General features: G+C 43.6%; 1 protein-coding gene and 1 long non-coding RNA gene across 6 annotated transcripts in view; both read right to left on the bottom strand.

The window, feature by feature from the left end:
- The window catches only part of LOC148135688 (uncharacterized), a 246,480-nt gene that overhangs the window by 25,070 nt on the left and 202,430 nt on the right, over nt 1-18,980 (bottom strand). The gene's annotated exons all lie outside the window — the stretch shown is intronic.
- The window catches only part of rhobtb2a (Rho related BTB domain containing 2a), a 61,793-nt gene continuing 46,631 nt past the window's right edge, over nt 3,819-18,980 (bottom strand). For 4 of the 5 annotated variants that reach the window (XM_043681213.2, XM_043681212.2, XM_043681215.2 and 1 more), the window contains 2 exons: nt 14,177-14,282; nt 3,819-11,113 (listed from right to left, as the gene is read on the bottom strand). In XM_043681213.2, the coding sequence (XP_043537148.1) occupies nt 10,920-11,113; nt 14,177-14,282 (300 nt within the window). In that variant the 3' untranslated portion in view covers nt 3,819-10,919. The remainder of the gene's footprint in view (nt 11,114-14,176; nt 14,283-18,980) is intronic. The other variant, XM_043681216.2, reaches the window with a different exon arrangement.

The following is an 18,980-nucleotide window of genomic DNA, read 5'->3' as shown; positions in this document are numbered from 1 at the left end:
CCAGACAGGAAGCTTTCTACGGTATACCAAAAATTGGTCAGAGTCATTGTGGAAATATAAACTTTCATGAGCCTTCTGAGGAAGTAGATGGTTTTTTGACTGTGGCACCGATGTCAATGGTGCAGGAGAGGTTGTTGATGATGTTTACTCTTTAGAACTTGAAGCTCTTGACCAACTCCACCACAGCACTACTGACACAAACAGGACCATATGCTGCATTCTGGTTCCTGAAGTTGCTAATATCATTGCGCTGATATTAAGGGAGAGATTGTTGTCTTTACAGCATGCCAGTAAGCTGTTCATCTCTTTCCTGCACTCTGTCTCAGTGCTATTTGAGGTCCAACCCACTACAGTGGTGTCATAAGCAAATTTGTAAATGGAGCTGGAGCTGAATTTGGCCACACAGTTGTGAGTGGATAAGGAGTATTGTAAGGGGCTGAGTAGGCACACTTACAGGGCACTGCTATTAAGGATTATCGTGGAGGAGATGTTATTGCCAATTCTTGCTATTTGCTGTCTGCGGGTCAGGATGTTAGGATACAGTTGCAGAGATGGGTAGCAGAGCCCTAGGGTTCGGAGTTTGGAGATGAGTTTTGTTGGAATTATGACGGCAGGACTAAGGTCAATAAGTAGGAGTCTAACATGGATATCCTTGTTATGCAGACATTTCAGGGATGAGTGTCGGGGCAGGGAGATGATCTTAATACTTCTTAAATATTATTGCTAATCTGTTAGTTAGAGATCCCAAAAATGTTCTGGGAGCTGGGCTTGAATCCGGCCAGGCAGATGCAGGAATTTGAATTCAATGAAAATCTGGAATTAAGAATCTCAAGGTTTCAATGAAACCAGTGTTGGCTGTCAGAAAAACCCACCTGGTTCATTAATGTCCTTTAGGGAATGAGACTGCCATCCTTATTTGGTCTGATCTGCATGTGACTCCAGATCCATAGTAAAATGGTTGACTCTCAACTACCCTCTGAGCAATTAGGGATGGGCAATAAATGCTGGCCTAGCAAGAAATGCCCACATCCCATGAACAAATTTAAAAAATGACTTCAGGGTTACTGACTTGAGCCCCTTGAGAGGGAGACTTCCAAATATCCACCGCTCTCTGGGTGAAAAGTAGTTTTTCTCAGATCCTCTCTAAACATCTTGCTCCTTAACTTGTTAATAAATGAAACCCATGCTCTTATTCTCTCTATTTTTGATGCATGAATACAGACACAAATTTTGTTCACCATGTGCATTTTCATCAGTTTTCAAACTTGAACCTTTTCACCTGCAAAGATTCACTGGGTTCTATTTCTGCTTGGGGTCACAGAACTTGTCAAAATTGGCATACTGTCATTGGACTAGGGATCATGGAATCTTAGAAACATTATAGAAAGGAGTCAGCCTGCTCCACCATTCGTTATGATCGTAGCTGATCATTGAGCTCAATACCCGAATCCTCCCCTCCCCTCACATTAGTTGATTATTTTGGCCACAATCGCTATATCTACCAGAAACCCAGGTCAGAAGTCACACAACAACAGGTTACAGTCCAACAGGTTTATTTGAAATCATGAGCTTTTGGAGCACTGCTCCTTCGTCAGGTCATACAGTCATAGACTCAGAGATATACAACATAGAAACAGACCCTTCAGTCTATCTCATCTTTGTTGTGGTTCTGTTCGCTGAGCTGGGAATTTGTGTTGCAGACGTTTTGTCCCCTGTCTAGGTGGCATCCTCAGTGCTTGGGAGCCTCCTGTGAAGCACTTCTGTGATCTTTCCTCTGGCATTTGTAGTGGTTTGAATCTGCCGCTTCCGGTTGTCAGTTACAGCTGTCCGCTGCAGTGGTCGGTATATAGGGTCCAGGTCAATGTGCTTATTGATTGAATCTGTCGATTCTATATACCGACCACTGCAGCGGACAGCTGGAACTAACAACCAGAAGCGGCAGATTCAAACCACTACAAATGCCGGAGGAAACATCACAGAAGCGCTTCACAGGAGGCTCCCAAGCACTGAGGATGTCACCTAGACAGGGGACAAAACGTCTGCAACCCAAATTCCCAGCTCGGCGAACAGAACCACAACAACGAGCACCCGAGCTACAAATCTTCTCCCAAACTTTGAGTATCTCATCTTTGCCAACCATATATCCTCACCCAATCTAGCCCATTTGCCAGAACTTAGCCCATATCCCTCGAAACCCTTCCTATTCATATACCCATCCAAACCCCTTTTAAATGTTGCAATTGGACTAGCCTCCACCATTTCCCCTTGTAGCTCATTCCATAGACCCATCGCCCACAGCACGGAAAAGTTGCCCTTTAGGACCCTTTCCCCCTCTCCCCCTAAACCGATGCCCTCTAATTCTGGACTCCTTCACCCCAGGGAAAATAAGTTGTCTATTTACCCTATCCATGCCCCACATGATTTTATAAACCTCTATAAGGTCACCCAGCAGCCTCAGAAGCTTCAGGGAAAACAGCTCCAGCCTATTCGGCCTCTCCCTATTGCTCAAATCCTACAACTCGAGCAACATCTTTGCAAATCTTTTCTGAATCCTTTCAAGTTCCATAACATCCATCCAACAGGAGGGAGATCAGAATCACACCATATTCCACAAGTGGCCAAACCAATATCCTGTGCAGCCGCAACATGACCTCCCAACTCTGACATGCAATCCTCTTACCAATAAAGAAAAGCATACCAACCACCTTCTTCACCATCCTATCTACCTGCAACTCCACTTTCAAGGAACTATGAATCTGCAGTCCAAGGTCTCCTTGTTCAGCAACACTCCCAGGACCTTACCATTAAGTGTATAAGTCCTGCCTGGATCTGCCTTTCCAAAAATGCAGCACCTCACATTTATCTGAATTCAACTCCATCTGCCACTTCTCAGCCCATAAGCCCATCTGATCAAGATCCCATTGTAGTCTGAGGTAACCCTCTTCGCTGTCCACTACACTTCCAATTTTGACGTCATCTGCGAACTAACTATACCTCTATGTTCACAACAAAATCATTTATGTAAATGACAAAAATGTGGCTGATGGTACATAAGGTGATGAGGAAGATAAATAGAATGTTGTTGTTTAATGCAAGGTGAACAAAATTTAAAAGAGTGCCCATTATGCTACAGCTGTATAGTGTGGCTGTAAGAACAGTCTGAAGTATAGTTTTAGCTTCCTTATGTAAGGACATATTATATTAGAAACAGTTCAGAGAAGGTTCATGCAACTGATACCTGGGTTTGTGGGGTTATCTTACAAAGAGATTTTGTACAGCCTAGAGTCAGGCTCAATCTGGGAGAAAGTGAGGACTGCAGATGCTGGAGACCAGAGTTGAAAAATGTGGTGCTGGAAAAACACAGCAGGCCAGGCAGCATCCGAGGAGCAGGAGAATTGGCGTTTCGGGCTTATGCCCGAAACATCGATTCCCCTGCTCCTCGGATGCTGCCTGGCCTGCTGTGTTTTTCCAGCACCACATTTTTCAACTTAGGCTCAATCTGTCCAACCTTATTTCATAAGCTCTTGCTCCCAAAAATGAGCATACTGAAACTTGTCTGGATTTCAGGGTCAGATTGTTTTATGCAATGACTGTGTGACCAAGCTGTGATGATTTGGATGCATTACAATAGTGGCTACATTTCAAAAGCATTTCATTAGCTGTGAAGGGCTTGGAGATGCACTGAGGCCTTGGAAGGTGTTACATCCTTTGGGAAGGGATCCCAGCGCTGACACTCATTATGTTAATGAGTCCGCAGTGCACTGCCATAAAAACTGAAACATTATTTAATTGCTTTAAAAATTAATAAGAAGCAAGGATTAATTTTAATTCAATTTTTAATACATGAACATTGCACGTGCCACATATTTCAATTCTTAATTCTCTCTTCAGTAACACATCAACACCAACAAACAGGTACAAAAATATTTTCTTCGCATTGAAAATATCTAACAGCAATTGTCAATTTAAGATAAGAAAGGACAATACATGAATTCATCTCAATACTACATCGAGCACTTATCTAACATTAAAATATACAGTAATAACGTATAAATTGATGTATTGCACAGCCAGAGCTGAGCAGCACTCATGGAATACAAATATCCAGCACTTTATAATTTTTTAAAGACCTGAAAGTGGATGAAGAATCAACATAAATGTAAGAGGGGCATTTTCAAGATCACCTGCCCATTAGGAAACCTATACTGGTTTGACACACTGCCTGCTGCCTTCCAATTCTAGCTCTTCCACGTTCCCCATTTTCTATCACTTGTACTTGGCAGCAGTGCCTTCAGCTGCTCAGGTGAGGCACCAAGGTTTCAGAACCCAATCTCAAAACCCCTTGATCCTCTGTCCTTTGATCGTCTGAAGACATACCTCATGAACCAAGCTTTCAGTCACCAATCCTTCTGCCTCATGTGGATGCAACGTTAAATTCTCTTTGACCAGGTTTCCTGTGAGGCACCTTTTTCTAAGTTGTAGGCACTGTATAGATTCCAGTTGTTGCTTTTGCCTGAATTATGCTCTCCCTTGATTTCAGTGGAGAGTAATATTGGCTGTTTGTAAAACCAGCAATCCACATGATCCCAGAACACTCCCCCATGCAGAGTTATGTTCAAATTGTTCAAATTACCCCCCTCAGTTCAGGATCAGACTCTCAACAAGATGTTTGCTCTTGTGAAATCTCTCAACCTGCAACCAAATATCTGTATAGAATTTGTTACTCCATCTTCATGACTCCCATTAATGGCAGCACAAATGACCCGGGAAGTAGGGAGAGGGGTGGGGGCAGTGTGGGCGGCAGGTTCCAAGAATATAAAATTAAAAATATTCTCTCAAGGCACTTGCTGATGGTGGAGTTACAGCTCAACAGCTCCTGGTTTTCGCCATTGAGAGCTTTGACTGCAAGTGTGGACTATTTGATTGTGGAGACATCACTGCTGTACCCAAGTCTTTCCTCATCACATCACCCCTCTCTCACGAAATGCACTAAGTATCCACTTTGTGTGATGGGTCGAATCACCGGAGGCTAATTATGACCCCCAACAACTGCAGGACCAACTCTAAATTGTCAACTAGCACAGGGAATTGAAATTGAAGTTGACCTGCTTCAGTATCACACTATGCTGTGATGTAACACACCAAAAATGGATTTGAGGCTTAGATCAGATCAATCACTATTTTACAGAATGACAGAGGGGGTCATAGGGCCTCCTTCTGCTTGTTGAGCTAATTTGTTTCTGTTTCTAACACAAACATTCGCACTGACTGACCAAGCACATCCTTCAGACTGGCAAGAGAATATTAAAATATTAGTCTGTGGGGATTAGTGAGCTCAGTTAAATTGGGTGTGTTGTAGAATGATGTCAACAGCATGGGTTCAATCCATGTACCTAATGGCTGTGTGGATGCATGCAGACTTGTCTCCTTGCCTTGTGGAGTGGTTGCCCTCCACCCTATAACCAATGTGTCCCTCTCCAACAGAGGGAGATGCCCTTGGTATTTTACTGACTACAGCTAATTACTTAATAACCTCAAAGGAAATGTTGACCAGGGGATGTGCTGAAATACAAAGAGTTTGGAGGAGGCTTATGTGTAGACCAAGCACCAGTACCAAGTGCTTTGGTGGAGTGCTCTGCAGGCAAGTGGTGAAGAAATGACAAAAAGTGAAAGCCTGGAGTCCAGTGACCTTTCTTCTTCAGGTTGAATCGTCTATTTCTGCTTCAGTTTAGTTTCCCTCATCACTGTTGCAAGTGCAGGCAAGAATAGCCTTGCATTCCTGTTTGGGGGCGAATGTGAATCATGTCATACTGTGAAACACTGAGGCCTTTCTCAAAGCGGCACACCAGGGCCAGATATTTTCATGGCTGCCAGACCAATATGCTTGCCTGGTCTGTTCAATGAGTTGATCCAAAATGTTCATGCAAGGTCAACTCGCTAAACTCATAGAATTCATGTCTGCATGGCTGATCTTTCAACAGTGCCTCAATGCTCTGTTCAGTCGTGCCACAGTGAGACATTCAGAAGGTTCTGTGATTGGACACAGCCCCTTCAAGGCATCCAGTCTTCTGTTTCTCTCCCTGCAGCAAGCAAATGCTAGGTGACAGCAGCTGCAGGAGTCCACCACTGCAGGAATACTGGTTGCAATTCGTGCAGAGCATGGCATTCTGACTTGCACAAAAAAACAGAAGAACTGGATTTCCCAGTCAGCCCTCTGGCCTGTTATTTAGTGATGAGGTGCAGGGTCGAGGAACATAAAATGAACTGGCTGGCATGTTTTACCACTTAGCTTTCTGTTCACCCCCACACGATTTCCTATCAGGAAACAGCAGCTCCCAGTCACTTTAAGAAATATAATCCATGGGTTCTTAAGCGCCTTTATGAGCCAGTTGACTTAAGTAACACACACACGCACACACACAAATACACCCCCTGACATTCTGGCATGGAGCAGGTCAATAAGATTCAGCTGTTTTATTTTAAACGTTTCTTCCAGGTACAGTGCTTCCTCAGGCCCAGAAGCCCCGACCCGGATAATATCCTCTCTCAGTCAGAAAAGAAATGTTACAAAGATAACAATTGAACTGCACAATATAGGGCCATTCTGCCCCGTTGGGCCTGTGTTTGCCCTTTGAATGAATAATGCCCTGAATTTCACTAGCGTGTCCACCCCCCACTATCTGGCATGTTTTATGCTCTCAACAGCAACTGCTACTTGAAGAGTTATGATTAAATATGCCTCCACAAGCTGTCCATTCAGGCAGTACTTTCCAGATAAAAGTCACCCTCTTTGCTTTCTCCTGTTATCTGCTGGTCCTTTTTCATGTTGCTCGGAGGCTGCAATAAAGTCCTGTCTGTCTACTGTCCACCCTGTCCGTGTCATTCTAAGTGCACCTTGCTGGGAGCCTCACCCATCACTTAGTGTACACTCTGTGCCTGGCCTCTGCTGTCCCAAGCCTTGGGTGTTGAGGAGTTGGTGTTGCTGGTTCCTCCAAGCCTTCTGCTATCTCCAAGGAAAAGACCGCACAGAAAAACAGATCATGTGTCTGTGCAGATTTCCCCCAGACCAATAGAGCCCTTGAAGAAGACAGTGGAGGGGGAAATGGTGTACCTTGTGGAAAGCCCAGCTGGAGTGACAGTGTACAAGAGCAGAGAGCCCAGCTCTGTGTGCCCAGATTCAGGAGGGATAGGGGTCCTGCCCCTTTCTCAGCAGCATATAGAGATGGACTTGGCTCCTGTGAGCCAAGGATATGGGCCTGGGGAGGGTGCTGGAGGCGAAGTGGAAGCAGCTCAGATGCAACTCCACCAGAAACAAACCTAAAGGCAAAGCAAATCATTGGAGAGGCTTCTCCAAGTGCTTCGTTCCGAAAATATCCCTTCTCTGCTGTGGTGAGGAATATTGACAGCGGATTGTGTCCCAGATAAAGCACCTTTTCCAGTTATGACAGCAGTGAGTGGGAATTTGCACCTCACTCCACAGGGATCTTGTGGAAAGCCCCATCCCCTCCCTTCCGATGTGCAGACTGGTATACAAGTAAACAGCAGCGAAACCCCATGGAAAAGCAAAATACTGCGCACGCTTGCACAGACAATCGCTGGAGAAACGCAACAGCTTCAAGTTCTGAAGCAGTGTGTTCCAGGACTGGAAATGTTTCCTCTGATTTTTTTCCCCTTCCCTCTGCAGATGCTGCTGGTGTTTCTCCAGTTATGTTGGTGTAGCTTTGTCGACAGAATTACTCAGAATTGCTCCCCCACTCAACCCATCACAATGCGGTCATACGGATCAGCGTATTAGGCTGAGGTGTTAAAACTTGTGGGATATATTAAAGAACTGCAGTGCAGGTTTTGAAATCTGTTTGAAGTATTCAAATCATGAAAAGATTTCAGAAAAGCTTGCGCACTGTCACAGCCCCTAGACTGCCATAGTTTTAACTTCACAGCAACTACCCTGAGCAAAGTGTTCTGCACTTGCATTGTTAAAACAAGGATGCAAGTTAAGATTTATGCCTTGAATAAATGTGGCTAAGCCAGACAGGAAAAAGGTTCAGGGAGGATCCTGACGAGCTGCTAAAAAAAACAAACCCATTCTCTGGAGAGCACGCACAACAGCCTAACAGCATTGAACCACTGACAATGCTGAAGGACTTCTTCAGATTGAACAAGCTGACAAATGCTGGGCAGCTGAAAGCTGCAGTTTTACGTGATAACCAGTTCCTGTTTCCTTCACTGCTTTCCCCAGTTCAGCACAATTGTTCTTTTGTCTCTTTCAGTCTGTCTGATTGTTAAGCAATCCCTTAGATCATTGTCTTCTGGTGATTAATCAATTCCTGCTTCTAACTAAAGGGTCCACATGCAAAGCCAGACCACTTTTCTTACCATTCTTTGTCGCAGAGGTTTGTTTCTTTATTGCTTCTCATACTTTCTCAGGCTCAGATACGCTCCACCCCAAGAACAGTACCAGCCAGGGGAGCTGTCTGTAAGGCAAACGACCTGATCAGTGAGGCATTTCTGGAATCTAACTGCAACTTCTGAGTTTGGATTGCAGATGAGGAGCACCTCTACAACACAGAGACAGTTTAGAGGTGTAACTTGCACATTGCTTCCCAGGGTACTGCATGTGTGTGTGTGGGGAAGGAGCTCCCAATTCTGACAAAAGCATCAACTACAAATGCCCTGCACCTCAAACAGCAGAGAATCCCAGCAACTTGGAAAGCAGAGATTGGCATGTTGCACGTTTTTACAAGCTTGTATCTCGAAGGTAGAGAGTAGTTTCAGACCACATTTACAAAGACATTTTCGTGTATTTACACAAGGATCCCTACACTCAAGAGACAAAAACTTACCAACTGACAACATTTAAAAATATTTTCACATCCAGTTTATTCTTCAACTTGATCACTTTCTGCGAAACAACTACCCAAGAAAAATCTCTGATTTCCTTAAAAACGAATTGTTCATGTTGATTCACAAGGTAACAAACGAAGGTGAAAGTTTGATTCCAATAAAAAGACTACTTTAGATCCATACAATAAATAAGTAGATAAAGGGACTCAATGTTCAATCTAAAAAGGATTCACAACTCAAAAACTCATCCAATAGGTGCTTTCTAAATGCCAAAGTACACAAAGCTCAGCAATTGGTAGAATTACTACAAACCACCAACAGATTTGTTGTGTGTTCTGGTTTCACATAATGGTTTTATAAGATGGCGGAGGCACTTGGACTTTGCTTTCACGACAGACAAGTGATGTCCATCAGTGCCTGCTTATTAAAGAACCGCCACAAGGAGGGGTGTCTTGTTCTTTCTTCATGACTCAAACTGTGCTAATTTACACTTGTCTTGTTTTGGATCAATCCATCCATTGTTGCACGAGAGCTTTGGAACAGTCTGGCGTTCCCCATGTGCTTCCAGCACCAATGTATCACCCAAAGTATGTACAAGTACAGTCTCAGGATGTGCGTAGGGTACAGTCAAACAGCATGGGGGCTGGGCTGTCTGTATATCTGCTGTAACTAAGTTTCAAGTTGAAAACTGTCCAACCCGAGAATCACAGTTCGATCACTATTTTTCCAGCACAAGCCGAAGGAAATGGAAATGGAAATGGGTGAAAAGGAAACTGACTTTTCCTTGATTCCATTCCAATTTCCAATGGCCCAGACCTGGAGAACATTCTCGATGCATGTCATGAAGAAAATTTCAATATGTAAAAGCTGCATGAAATATACCTGCAATATCTTGTCTGACCTTAGATTCAGTCTCTCCCCAGGGCTGTCCTGGACTAAAGATTTAAGAGTTCAGTCAAAATGCAACATTAGGAAAACGGCTGCATTTTTAAATGATGTATCACAATTGGGGGAAAAAAAAAATCTGAAAAAATTGCTGTGTAAACCTCCTCGGAGCTGTGAAGAAAATAATTCAACTCACTCATCTCTCACCTCACATTGTCTCCTCATAGTGTGTCAGAGTTCGGTTTGCGCAGGTATCATTTTACAATACTGAATCTTACATGTCACGTGGAGAAGGAATCACCTTGCTCCTGACTGAGATTTATTCACTAAACTTCCAGTTCACTTTACTTCAGCTTTTCAAATACAAAACATGTACATTTTGTTCATAGATCCAGCGTGTAAAGGATAAATTCCAAATGCAGGGATTACTTTTTAAGTCAACAAAAAAAAAAATTCTTAGGTGACATTCCGACATTCAGGAGGAAGATAAGTATTCTGTGATAAAAATTCCATGAAATTAACCCTGATTTCTCAATCTTTAAACAGAAGCTATGAGCAGTATATATAGGTGATAAGAACCATTCCATTCGTACCCAAATAAAGAACCCTAGGATATACCAGTTTTACCAGAGCTGGCTCAGCCACAGTAGGATCCATGCAAAGGAAATATCATGCTTCCCTGAAATGTACTACTGTACGAGATGGCTCCCTGTCAGCAACCAGGTTTAACAGAAGTTGCCAATTATAAAATCACAATCAAAATTCTCCCACTGCTTTACTGTAGTTTATCTGATCTGATCAATGTGGCAGAGGATTCAGTTTCACCAAACCCTTACAAGTCTGGCAATAGTTATGGGGTTGAGCCAACAGTTCAGTTTTATTAATGCCTCGTTTGTGTGTTGGTATGTATACATGTGTTTACGTGTGTGTTAGTGTGTTTGTGTATATATGAATGAGAGAGGGAGAGAGAGAGAAAGGAGGAGAGAGAGAGAGGAAGAAAGTTGGCACCAGCCATCAGAAAATAAAAACTCACTTTGGCTGCCATGGTTTAGCTGTCTTTCACCATTTTGGCCCCGTCGTTATTAAAATCCACTGAAGGCTTGGCCAATTGGAAACTAAGGCCTTCAAACTGGGTGAACCGACAGTTTTTTTTCTAAAATAGAAAGGGTCAATTAATCCAAGCCATGGTTTCAGACAACAGTGGAAGAGGACGAGGCTGTGGAAGGTGAACTTGAATTCCAGAAAAACCACTTGCGCTTCAGTTGACGTTTCTGGCACAAGTAATCCTCTTTGTCACGTTCTTTCCTGGCTCGCTGGTAGTGATCATCCTCTTTTAGGAACCAGACAGGAGGCCAGCGGTGCTTTTCAAAGTAGTCCTGGTTTTCTGAAAGGACATGTCAACAAAATCATGAATGGAATGTTTGCTTCACACTGATTTCACACCACCTTATAAGGTCTTCCCTTCCTGAGTGGAACCTGCAAGCCTTCATTGCCCAACTCAATCTTTGTAGCTCCACACACACAATCCCCCCGCTATTCCAAGTTTGAGAAACAACTTGGATTTTATTTGTGTCTTTGACAACCTGAGACAACAGAAAATGTCTCATGACCCATTAAGTACTTTTCAAGTGTTGCCATCCACAGAGGGAACACTGTGGACAATCAGCGCATAGGAAGATCCCACAGAAATGAGGTAATGCGATTGTATGTTAATCATGATGGTTGAGGATAATTGGACAAGACTCCGCTGTTTTTTTTTCTGAGCGGTCACCAGGGATCTTCTACATCCAAAGAGGGCAGACATGGTTTAGCTAACATCTCATCCAAAGAACAGCATCTCCAGACAATGCAGGGATCTCCCAGGACTGCCTAGGATTCTCAGCCGAGATTATGTGGTCAACCCTCCGGAGTGATATTTGAACTCAGTTTTCATTTCATGGTTAGCTCTGATCCGGGTCCATTTCTCAAACATAAACGCTCCAGAGTTTTCCTAACCTTTCTGCTCAAAGGCTGCGGATGTTGGAAGACAACTGCACCTTTCAACACTGAAATAGATTGTGATTTTTGTGAGGTAAATCTATCAAGGGATACGGAGCTCAAGCAGCTAGTCATAGCTCAGGTGCAGATCAGTCATAATCAAATAGTAGAGCAGGCTGAATGGTGAACTACATTCCCTTTTATGAATCCTGCGGTATATTGGAATTTCCTTCTGGATAAGTGTGCAATTCCCATCAATAGTACCAGACTACATCATAACGACAGGCAATTTGTTCAAAGCACGGACTCATGAGATCCCAAAAACTTTTAGCTACTTGTGTTACAGCCTTAAACAGGGAAGAGGAAAGTGTGTAAAAGGAGGCTTTTCACTCCTTTTATTGAGATTCCACAACTGACCAGACAACACATCTGTCTGGGTGGGATGATGAAGGACTTTAAAAAGCGAGATGGACTGAGGATCTCAGCAAATATAAACCTCAGGGCTAAAAATAGGATTGTCATTAATAAATGGATGAGGGAATTCAGGGGACTTACCTCCAAGAGTGGAGAAAAAAAGTAGAACTTGCTCTCTATTATAGGCAGTGTTTTTGGTAAATGATATCAGTGCATTTAAAGGAAAGCAAGAAAAGCAAATGAGGCAAGAATTTGATCGGGTGAGATGAGTAAGCTGGGAGGTGGTAGCTCAGATGGATCACCGATCTGTGGTGCTCAATAGCCAGTCTCATTTTGTAATATTCAATGTAATTTTATTTAGTGCTGGGAAGTCAGCAGCAATGCTTGCAGACCCCATCCTCAAAGCTAAATACTTCAACACTTCAAAATTTACAGCTGAAGGCTGGCTGATAGCCTGTGGGATTCCTACCTGGACAGAAATGTACAATAGCTCCAATAATGGCCTTCAAAGTGAGTGAAGCTCCCAAAAGAAAGTCGATATGTCAATCTGGGGGCATTTTAACCTTGAGCCCACCAGACGGATCGGTGCAGGACTAAGGAATGCAGATAATCTTTCAGGTCAGGTTTCAGAAAAAGTCCTTATCAGCCCTCTCAAATGGACATGAAACATTGCATATTCTATATAAAGAAGAGGAGAAAAGAAGGGCTGCAGATCAGAATTAACAGGTGTGACACTGGAGAAGCACAGCAGGTCAGGCAGCATCCGAGGAGCAGGAGAGTTGTCATTTCGAGTACAAGCCCTTCCTGATGAAGGGCTTCTGCCCGAAATGTTGATTCTCCTGCTTCTCAAATGCTGCCTGACCTGCTGTGCTTCTCCAGTGCCACACTATCTAAGGAAGAGCAGACTTCTAATATCTGGTGTTCTTGTCAATATTTATCCCCCAACCAAAATAATTGAAAACAGGAGGATCACGCAACAGTTTTGTAGGATCTGGTTGTGTGTAAATTGGCTGCTGTGTTTCTGACTTTAAGGCACTGACAACACTTTAAAAGCACTTCAGAGGCAGTGAAACAGTATGTGATATCCCAATGTCACAATAGCACAATCTCAAAAAGAAAATCTGCTTTTTCATCTTTCTGAACTGAAAGAGACTGTTAGCTAGGATTGAAATAAACAAACAAACAAACAATCTCTTAACAAATCAGTGAAACAAGCTTGTCTTTTGAGTTTCATGTTAAAGAACCATTGTGGTCAGCTCCAACATTTTGAAACAAGGCTGGACTGAGTCAAACAAGTGAACCTTGGCCAGTGCTTACAAAATCCTATCGTCTCCTCTCAAGCAATTGACAACTATTACCGTGACAAGTTGGAACAAGAATGGGACTTGTGGCAATTTTATCCAGAAAAGGGCGACAAACCGAAACAAAAATATACCAGTTACCAAATCAGAGAGTCATACAGCACAGCAGTCCACCACTGGGCCCATTGCACCCCCTGCTGGCTTTCTGAATGAGCTCCAGTTTATGCCGCTTTCCTGCACTTGTCCCAAATCATTTATTTTTAAAAGAGCAATCCAATTCTCTCCTGAGAGTTACTGTTCAATGTGCTTCTGCCATTCTTTCAGGTAATGCATTCTGGATCATAAAACCTCACTGCATTAATTCACATTGCCCCCTCCAGCTTTATTAGTTTCAATCTGTGTACTCTGGTTCCAGAACCTGCTGTTGATAAAAAGGTCCCCTGTGAATTAACTTATAGAGAGAATGACATCCAGGATTGTTGGAAGTTGTGTTATTTCTTTGAATTCTCACAATAGACTTAGCTCACATCATACTCCACCTCTAATCTAATTCAAAAAAAAAATTAAAAGGGCTCTAACTGCCTAAAAGTCAAAGCACAAATAAAATAAAGAAACCTGAGCCTCTTGTGAATTATCAAGGATCATTAACAAAGTGAGGTGCCGAGTGAACACTGTCGGGTGTTACAATGATGAAAGTGAAATTGTATGGCAGACCACATGGTGCTGTTGAATGAGAAAGGGTATCGGAATCCTACCAGGAGACTTTGCCTTCATTTCCCTGGGAAACTTGCGACATACGTTGTTGTAGTTTGTACAGATGTGATGCAGGCACCATTCAGCTAGTTGATGGGCACAGTGGAACTGCTCAGAAAGCAAGAGAGAGATACATATAAGCTTATTGTTGCTCTTCATTAACTCCACTGCTCAATTAACCTTTTAGTCAATCACAAGCCTCATTTAGACAGAAGCTCCCAGAGTCCCAGTCAACACTTGCCCAGACACCAGGCTGATCACTGCATGGCAATAGGAATTTGGGAACAGATGGCATTCTGATCTGTGCCAATGTTGTGAAACCTGAAAGGATTCAGAAAAGATTTACAGGGATGTTGCCAGGGTTGGAGGATTTGAGCTATAGGGAGAGGCTGAACAGGCTGGGGCTGTTTTCCCTGGAGCGTCGAAGGCTGAGGGGTGACCTTATAGAGGTTTATAAAATCATGAAGGGCATGGACAGGATAAATAGACAAAGTCTTTTCCCTGAGGTGGGAGAGTCCAGAATTAGGGGGCATAAGTTTAGGGTGAGAGGGGAAAGATATAAAAGAGACCTCAGGGGCAACTTTTTCATGCAGAGGGTGTTGTGTGTATGGAATGAGCTACCAGAGGATGTGGTGGAGGCTGGTACAATTGCAACATTTAAAAGGCATTTGGATGGGTACATGAATAGGAAGGGTTTGGAGGGATATAGGCCGGGTGCTGGCAGGAGGGACTAGATTGGGTTGGGATATCTGGTCAGCATGGACAAGTTGGACTGAAGGGTCTGTTTCCGTGCTGCACATCTCTATGACTCTGTGACTGTAACATGCCAAATAACTCCTGCATCAGAGTCAGGAGAATAATTAAAATTGGTTGTTAATTGCAAACTGGTCGTGGTGAATACGTGATGCAGTTCTCAGAGTACCAGAAAAATGTAAGATTGAATGCTCAGGTATCTCACCTTTCTTTCAGTATAAGTACCAGGGCCTGCATTAGCTGCACGGCCAAGTTGGGTGGGACCTGTTTTAATGTTCTATACATTGTCTTGTTAACATTCAGGACAAACAGGTCTTTCCTGATGAAATCTTTACTACAAAGAAAGGGACTCCTGCATGCTTGTGTACACGTGTTGAGCCCTGGTTATAAACGAATTGGTGTCCACCATGAAGTGGTTCCAGTTGGTCATTTTGATCCCTCCCCCCAGATTTTGTCACTAAGACACAAAAGAAGCTCATTGACTTCTGGGACAGAAAGCAGTATTGGGTCTCTGCCTCAGTTCTATGCCCCCTGCTTAAGGAGGGCAAACAGGTCCTGGTGTGCTTTCACACCCAGACGGCAACCTTCTGGCTTCAAGACCCACCAGCGATACCTTTACATGGGGAGCCATGTAGATATGTTTACAAATTGAAAAAGTCTTGTGGTATCTTGCGAGAGTTGCCTGCCTTTTACCAGATGTTGATCAAATTCTGGAACACAATCTGGCTCTGACCTGAGCTCCCTCCCTTCAGAGTAATGGTCATGTTGGAAAGCTCCTGCCGAGTATTTTGCAACTCAAATCAACATGGATTCACCATGCTGCTGGACGAATGAGAGGGCTTGACTGCTGAAGAGACAAGAGTTGGGAGGACTTGCTGGATGGTGGAGGAGTGAGCCAATGGAAACAATGGGAATTTGGATTTTGTGTGTCCAGCTCAATGCCAAAACCATTCAAAAACTATTGTGCTCAACCTGCACTCATAGTGGTCAATACAACTCAAATATATTGATTCCTGGGGAAGGGCTTGTGCCCGAAACGTCGATTCTCCTGTTCCCTGGATGCTGCCTGACCTGCTGCGCTTTTCCAGCAACACATTTTCAGCTCTGATCTCTAGCATCTGCAGACCTCACTTTCTCCTCCTATATTGATCATCCCTCAGTTTGAACTGACCCCTGACTGGACATAATTTCACACTGGGCCTGGGCTGTATAACCACTCTCAGTAATCTCAGTCTCACATCTTAAGCTGTCTGTTAGCAATATCTCTTGCACCATTCCTTTCTGCACATAGGGCTTTCCTGCTCCACAGCGTTCACTTTGTCACACTTGTCCCTGTTCAGGCACTGCATGGCCTTCCGACCTGCCAGAGGAAGTACAGGCCCCCAGTGGGATACGCACTAACAGGGTGACCTCCCTTTCTCCATCATGTATTTGGCAGGGAGCAAGTTACACACAGCAGTCTCGCACATTCAGTGAACAAGGAGTTAATGGAGTCTAAACTGTTAGTTATCTCTGGGGCCCAAGGAGGCCAAATTCTTCATTTAATGTTGGTTGTGCAATATTACAGACCCATCTTCACTATTGGAAGGGGCTGCTCTTCAATGTATAGTTGGATTCCAGCCCCTTCTTCCTGATCTTTGGCCAACCAGTGAGAAGGTGGACGGAGTCGGTCCTTGTTAGTCTGCTTCTGAACCTTGCTAAAGGTGGTAGTTGTTTGTTCCAGACATTGGCCCATGGAGTTGAGGCTGAGTGTGGTTGAGGGGGAGGGGGCTTGAGTGTGTCGACTGCTGCCAGTTATCCATGGCTCCCTGGAGGAGAAATACCTGGTACCCTTGAGGGCATCTATGACCGATTGGCATGTCAGGGCCTGAAAAGCAGCTACATGCTTTCAAATGACATGTTAATTAAAGTTGATACATTTCTATCGAGGTTTGTCTGAGTCCTGCCCTTGAGCATGAATTAATCTATTTATTACGTCTGATGATTTATAAAGAGGGATTGCCTCCTCTGTCATTTCCGTTTCATTTTAATAACCTGACAGTACCCTTTAAGGAGTTCGTAATTTGGTTTATTGCTTATTTTGTTCCTCAAATGAGAAAAAAAAGTGGTCCCTTTAAATTACTATACAATTCATGAATTAATGTAATTATTAAAGAGTATAGGAGGGAGAAATAGACTTGAGTGTATTATCTCCTCCATAATGCTTTTAAATTTGTTAACCTTCCTTGTAACAACTGTGCTTTTGTTACAATAATCTGAAAACACCCCTTGAAAAGAATTTGATATTCATTTGTGAATGTTCACTGAAAGTCCTATCAAAAAGCACTGTCCGACAGTGAGTGGGTTGCTAGCCAGGGAGCAGAGGTCTGTGGGAATAAACTTTCCATCAAGTAAATAATCTGTGTCCAGGTTCACATCTCACCAGCTACTTAACATGATGGGAAGAGAAGAAGAGGGAAAAGTAACCGGGATGGCCTCCCTAACCTAAAAGTAACACTTGGATACTTAACACTCACAGTATCATTGTTGACGATGACCTCACTGTTAATGAGCTATAATTTTTCTTGTTGAGATAGACAGATTGTTAATCTGTAAGGGTCATGGGGGTAAAGGCAGCGAAGTGGAGCTGCGGATGATCAGATCTGCAATCATCGAATTGAATAGTGGAGCAGACTTAATGGGCTGAATGTCTTAATCTATTCGGTTTGCACATTCTCCCTGTGTCTGCGTGGCTCTCCTCTGGGTCGTACGGTTTCCTCCCACAGTCCAAAGATGTGCAGGTCAGATGAATTGGCCTTGCTAAGTTGCCCATAGTGCTAGGTGCATTGGTCAGAGGGAAATGGGTCTGGGTTGGTTACTCTTCAGAGGGTCGGTGTGGACTGGTTGGGCCGAAGGGCCTCTTTCCACGCTGTAGGGAATCTAATCTAATCTAATCTAATTTGTCCTCAATCTAATGCAGCACTGATCACTTCAATTTGTTTCAACACACAATGGTCCAAATCCTTGCTTTCAGCTTTTGTGTTTCATCTTATCATTTGTAAACTGTCTAAACAGAGTTTTTGAGCTGTCTTCCTGTTAGGTTCTGATACATTCTAAAGACATTTGGACATTAATGGCTTTGAATAAATGACACAAGGATCTTGGCAAGTTGGATTTCAGCTCCAGGCATGTCCTTCATTGTTTTATTCCACGCTGAATACCAGAACTATTTCAAAGTGCACAAAGTGCATTCCTCTCAGCGATCACTCATTGATAAAGAATTGAAGGCAGAAAGCCTCTCTCCCTGGCCCCTGCTGTAAGGTCATAAGAACAGAAGGATGAGGAGCAGAAGTCGGCCATCCGGCCAAACCTGCCTGCCCCGCCATTCAATAACACCGTGGCTGATCTTTCCGTGGCCTCAGCTCCACTTACTCGTCCTCTCACTATAATTCTTAATTCCTTTACTGTTGGAAATAGGAACATAAGCTCCTCATTTAAGTTCACTTTATATATTAATGATCTGGATGAAGGGACTGGGGGCATTCTGGCTAAGTTTGCCAATGATACAAAAGTGAGGTGGACAGGCAGGTAGTGCTGAGGAGGTGGGGAGGTTGCAGAAAGCTTCAGACAGTTTAGGAGAGTGGTCCAGGAAATGGCTGATGAAATTCAATGTGAGCAAGTACAAGGTCTTGCACTTTGTAAAAAAAGAATACAGGCATGGACTATTTTTTTTAAAACGGTGAGAAAACGGGTGGCGCAGTGGTTAGCACTGCTGCCTCACAGCACCAGAGACCCGGGTTCAATTCCCGCCTCAGACTGTGTGGAGTTTGCACATTCTCCCCGTGTCTGCGTGGGTTTCCTCCCACAATCCAAAAACGTGCAGGTTAGGGTGAATTGGCCACGCTAAATTGCCCGTAGTGTTAGGTGAAGGGGTAAACGTAGGGGAATGGATCTCGGTGGGTGTGCTTCGGTGGGTGGGTGTGGACTTGTTGGGCCGAAGGGCCTGTTTCCACACTGTAAGTAATCTAATCTAATCTAATTCATAAAGCCGAAGTACAAAGGGATCTGGGAGTG

This window comes from Chiloscyllium plagiosum, unplaced genomic scaffold, assembly GCF_037043375.1.
Source record: "Chiloscyllium plagiosum isolate Xiang-an unplaced genomic scaffold, Cpla_swu_hap1 HiC_scaffold_48, whole genome shotgun sequence".
Taxonomy (NCBI): Eukaryota; Metazoa; Chordata; class Chondrichthyes; order Orectolobiformes; family Hemiscylliidae; genus Chiloscyllium; species Chiloscyllium plagiosum.
The sequence above is the reverse complement of the archived record's forward strand: the minus strand, read 5'-3'. Positions and strand labels throughout refer to the sequence as shown.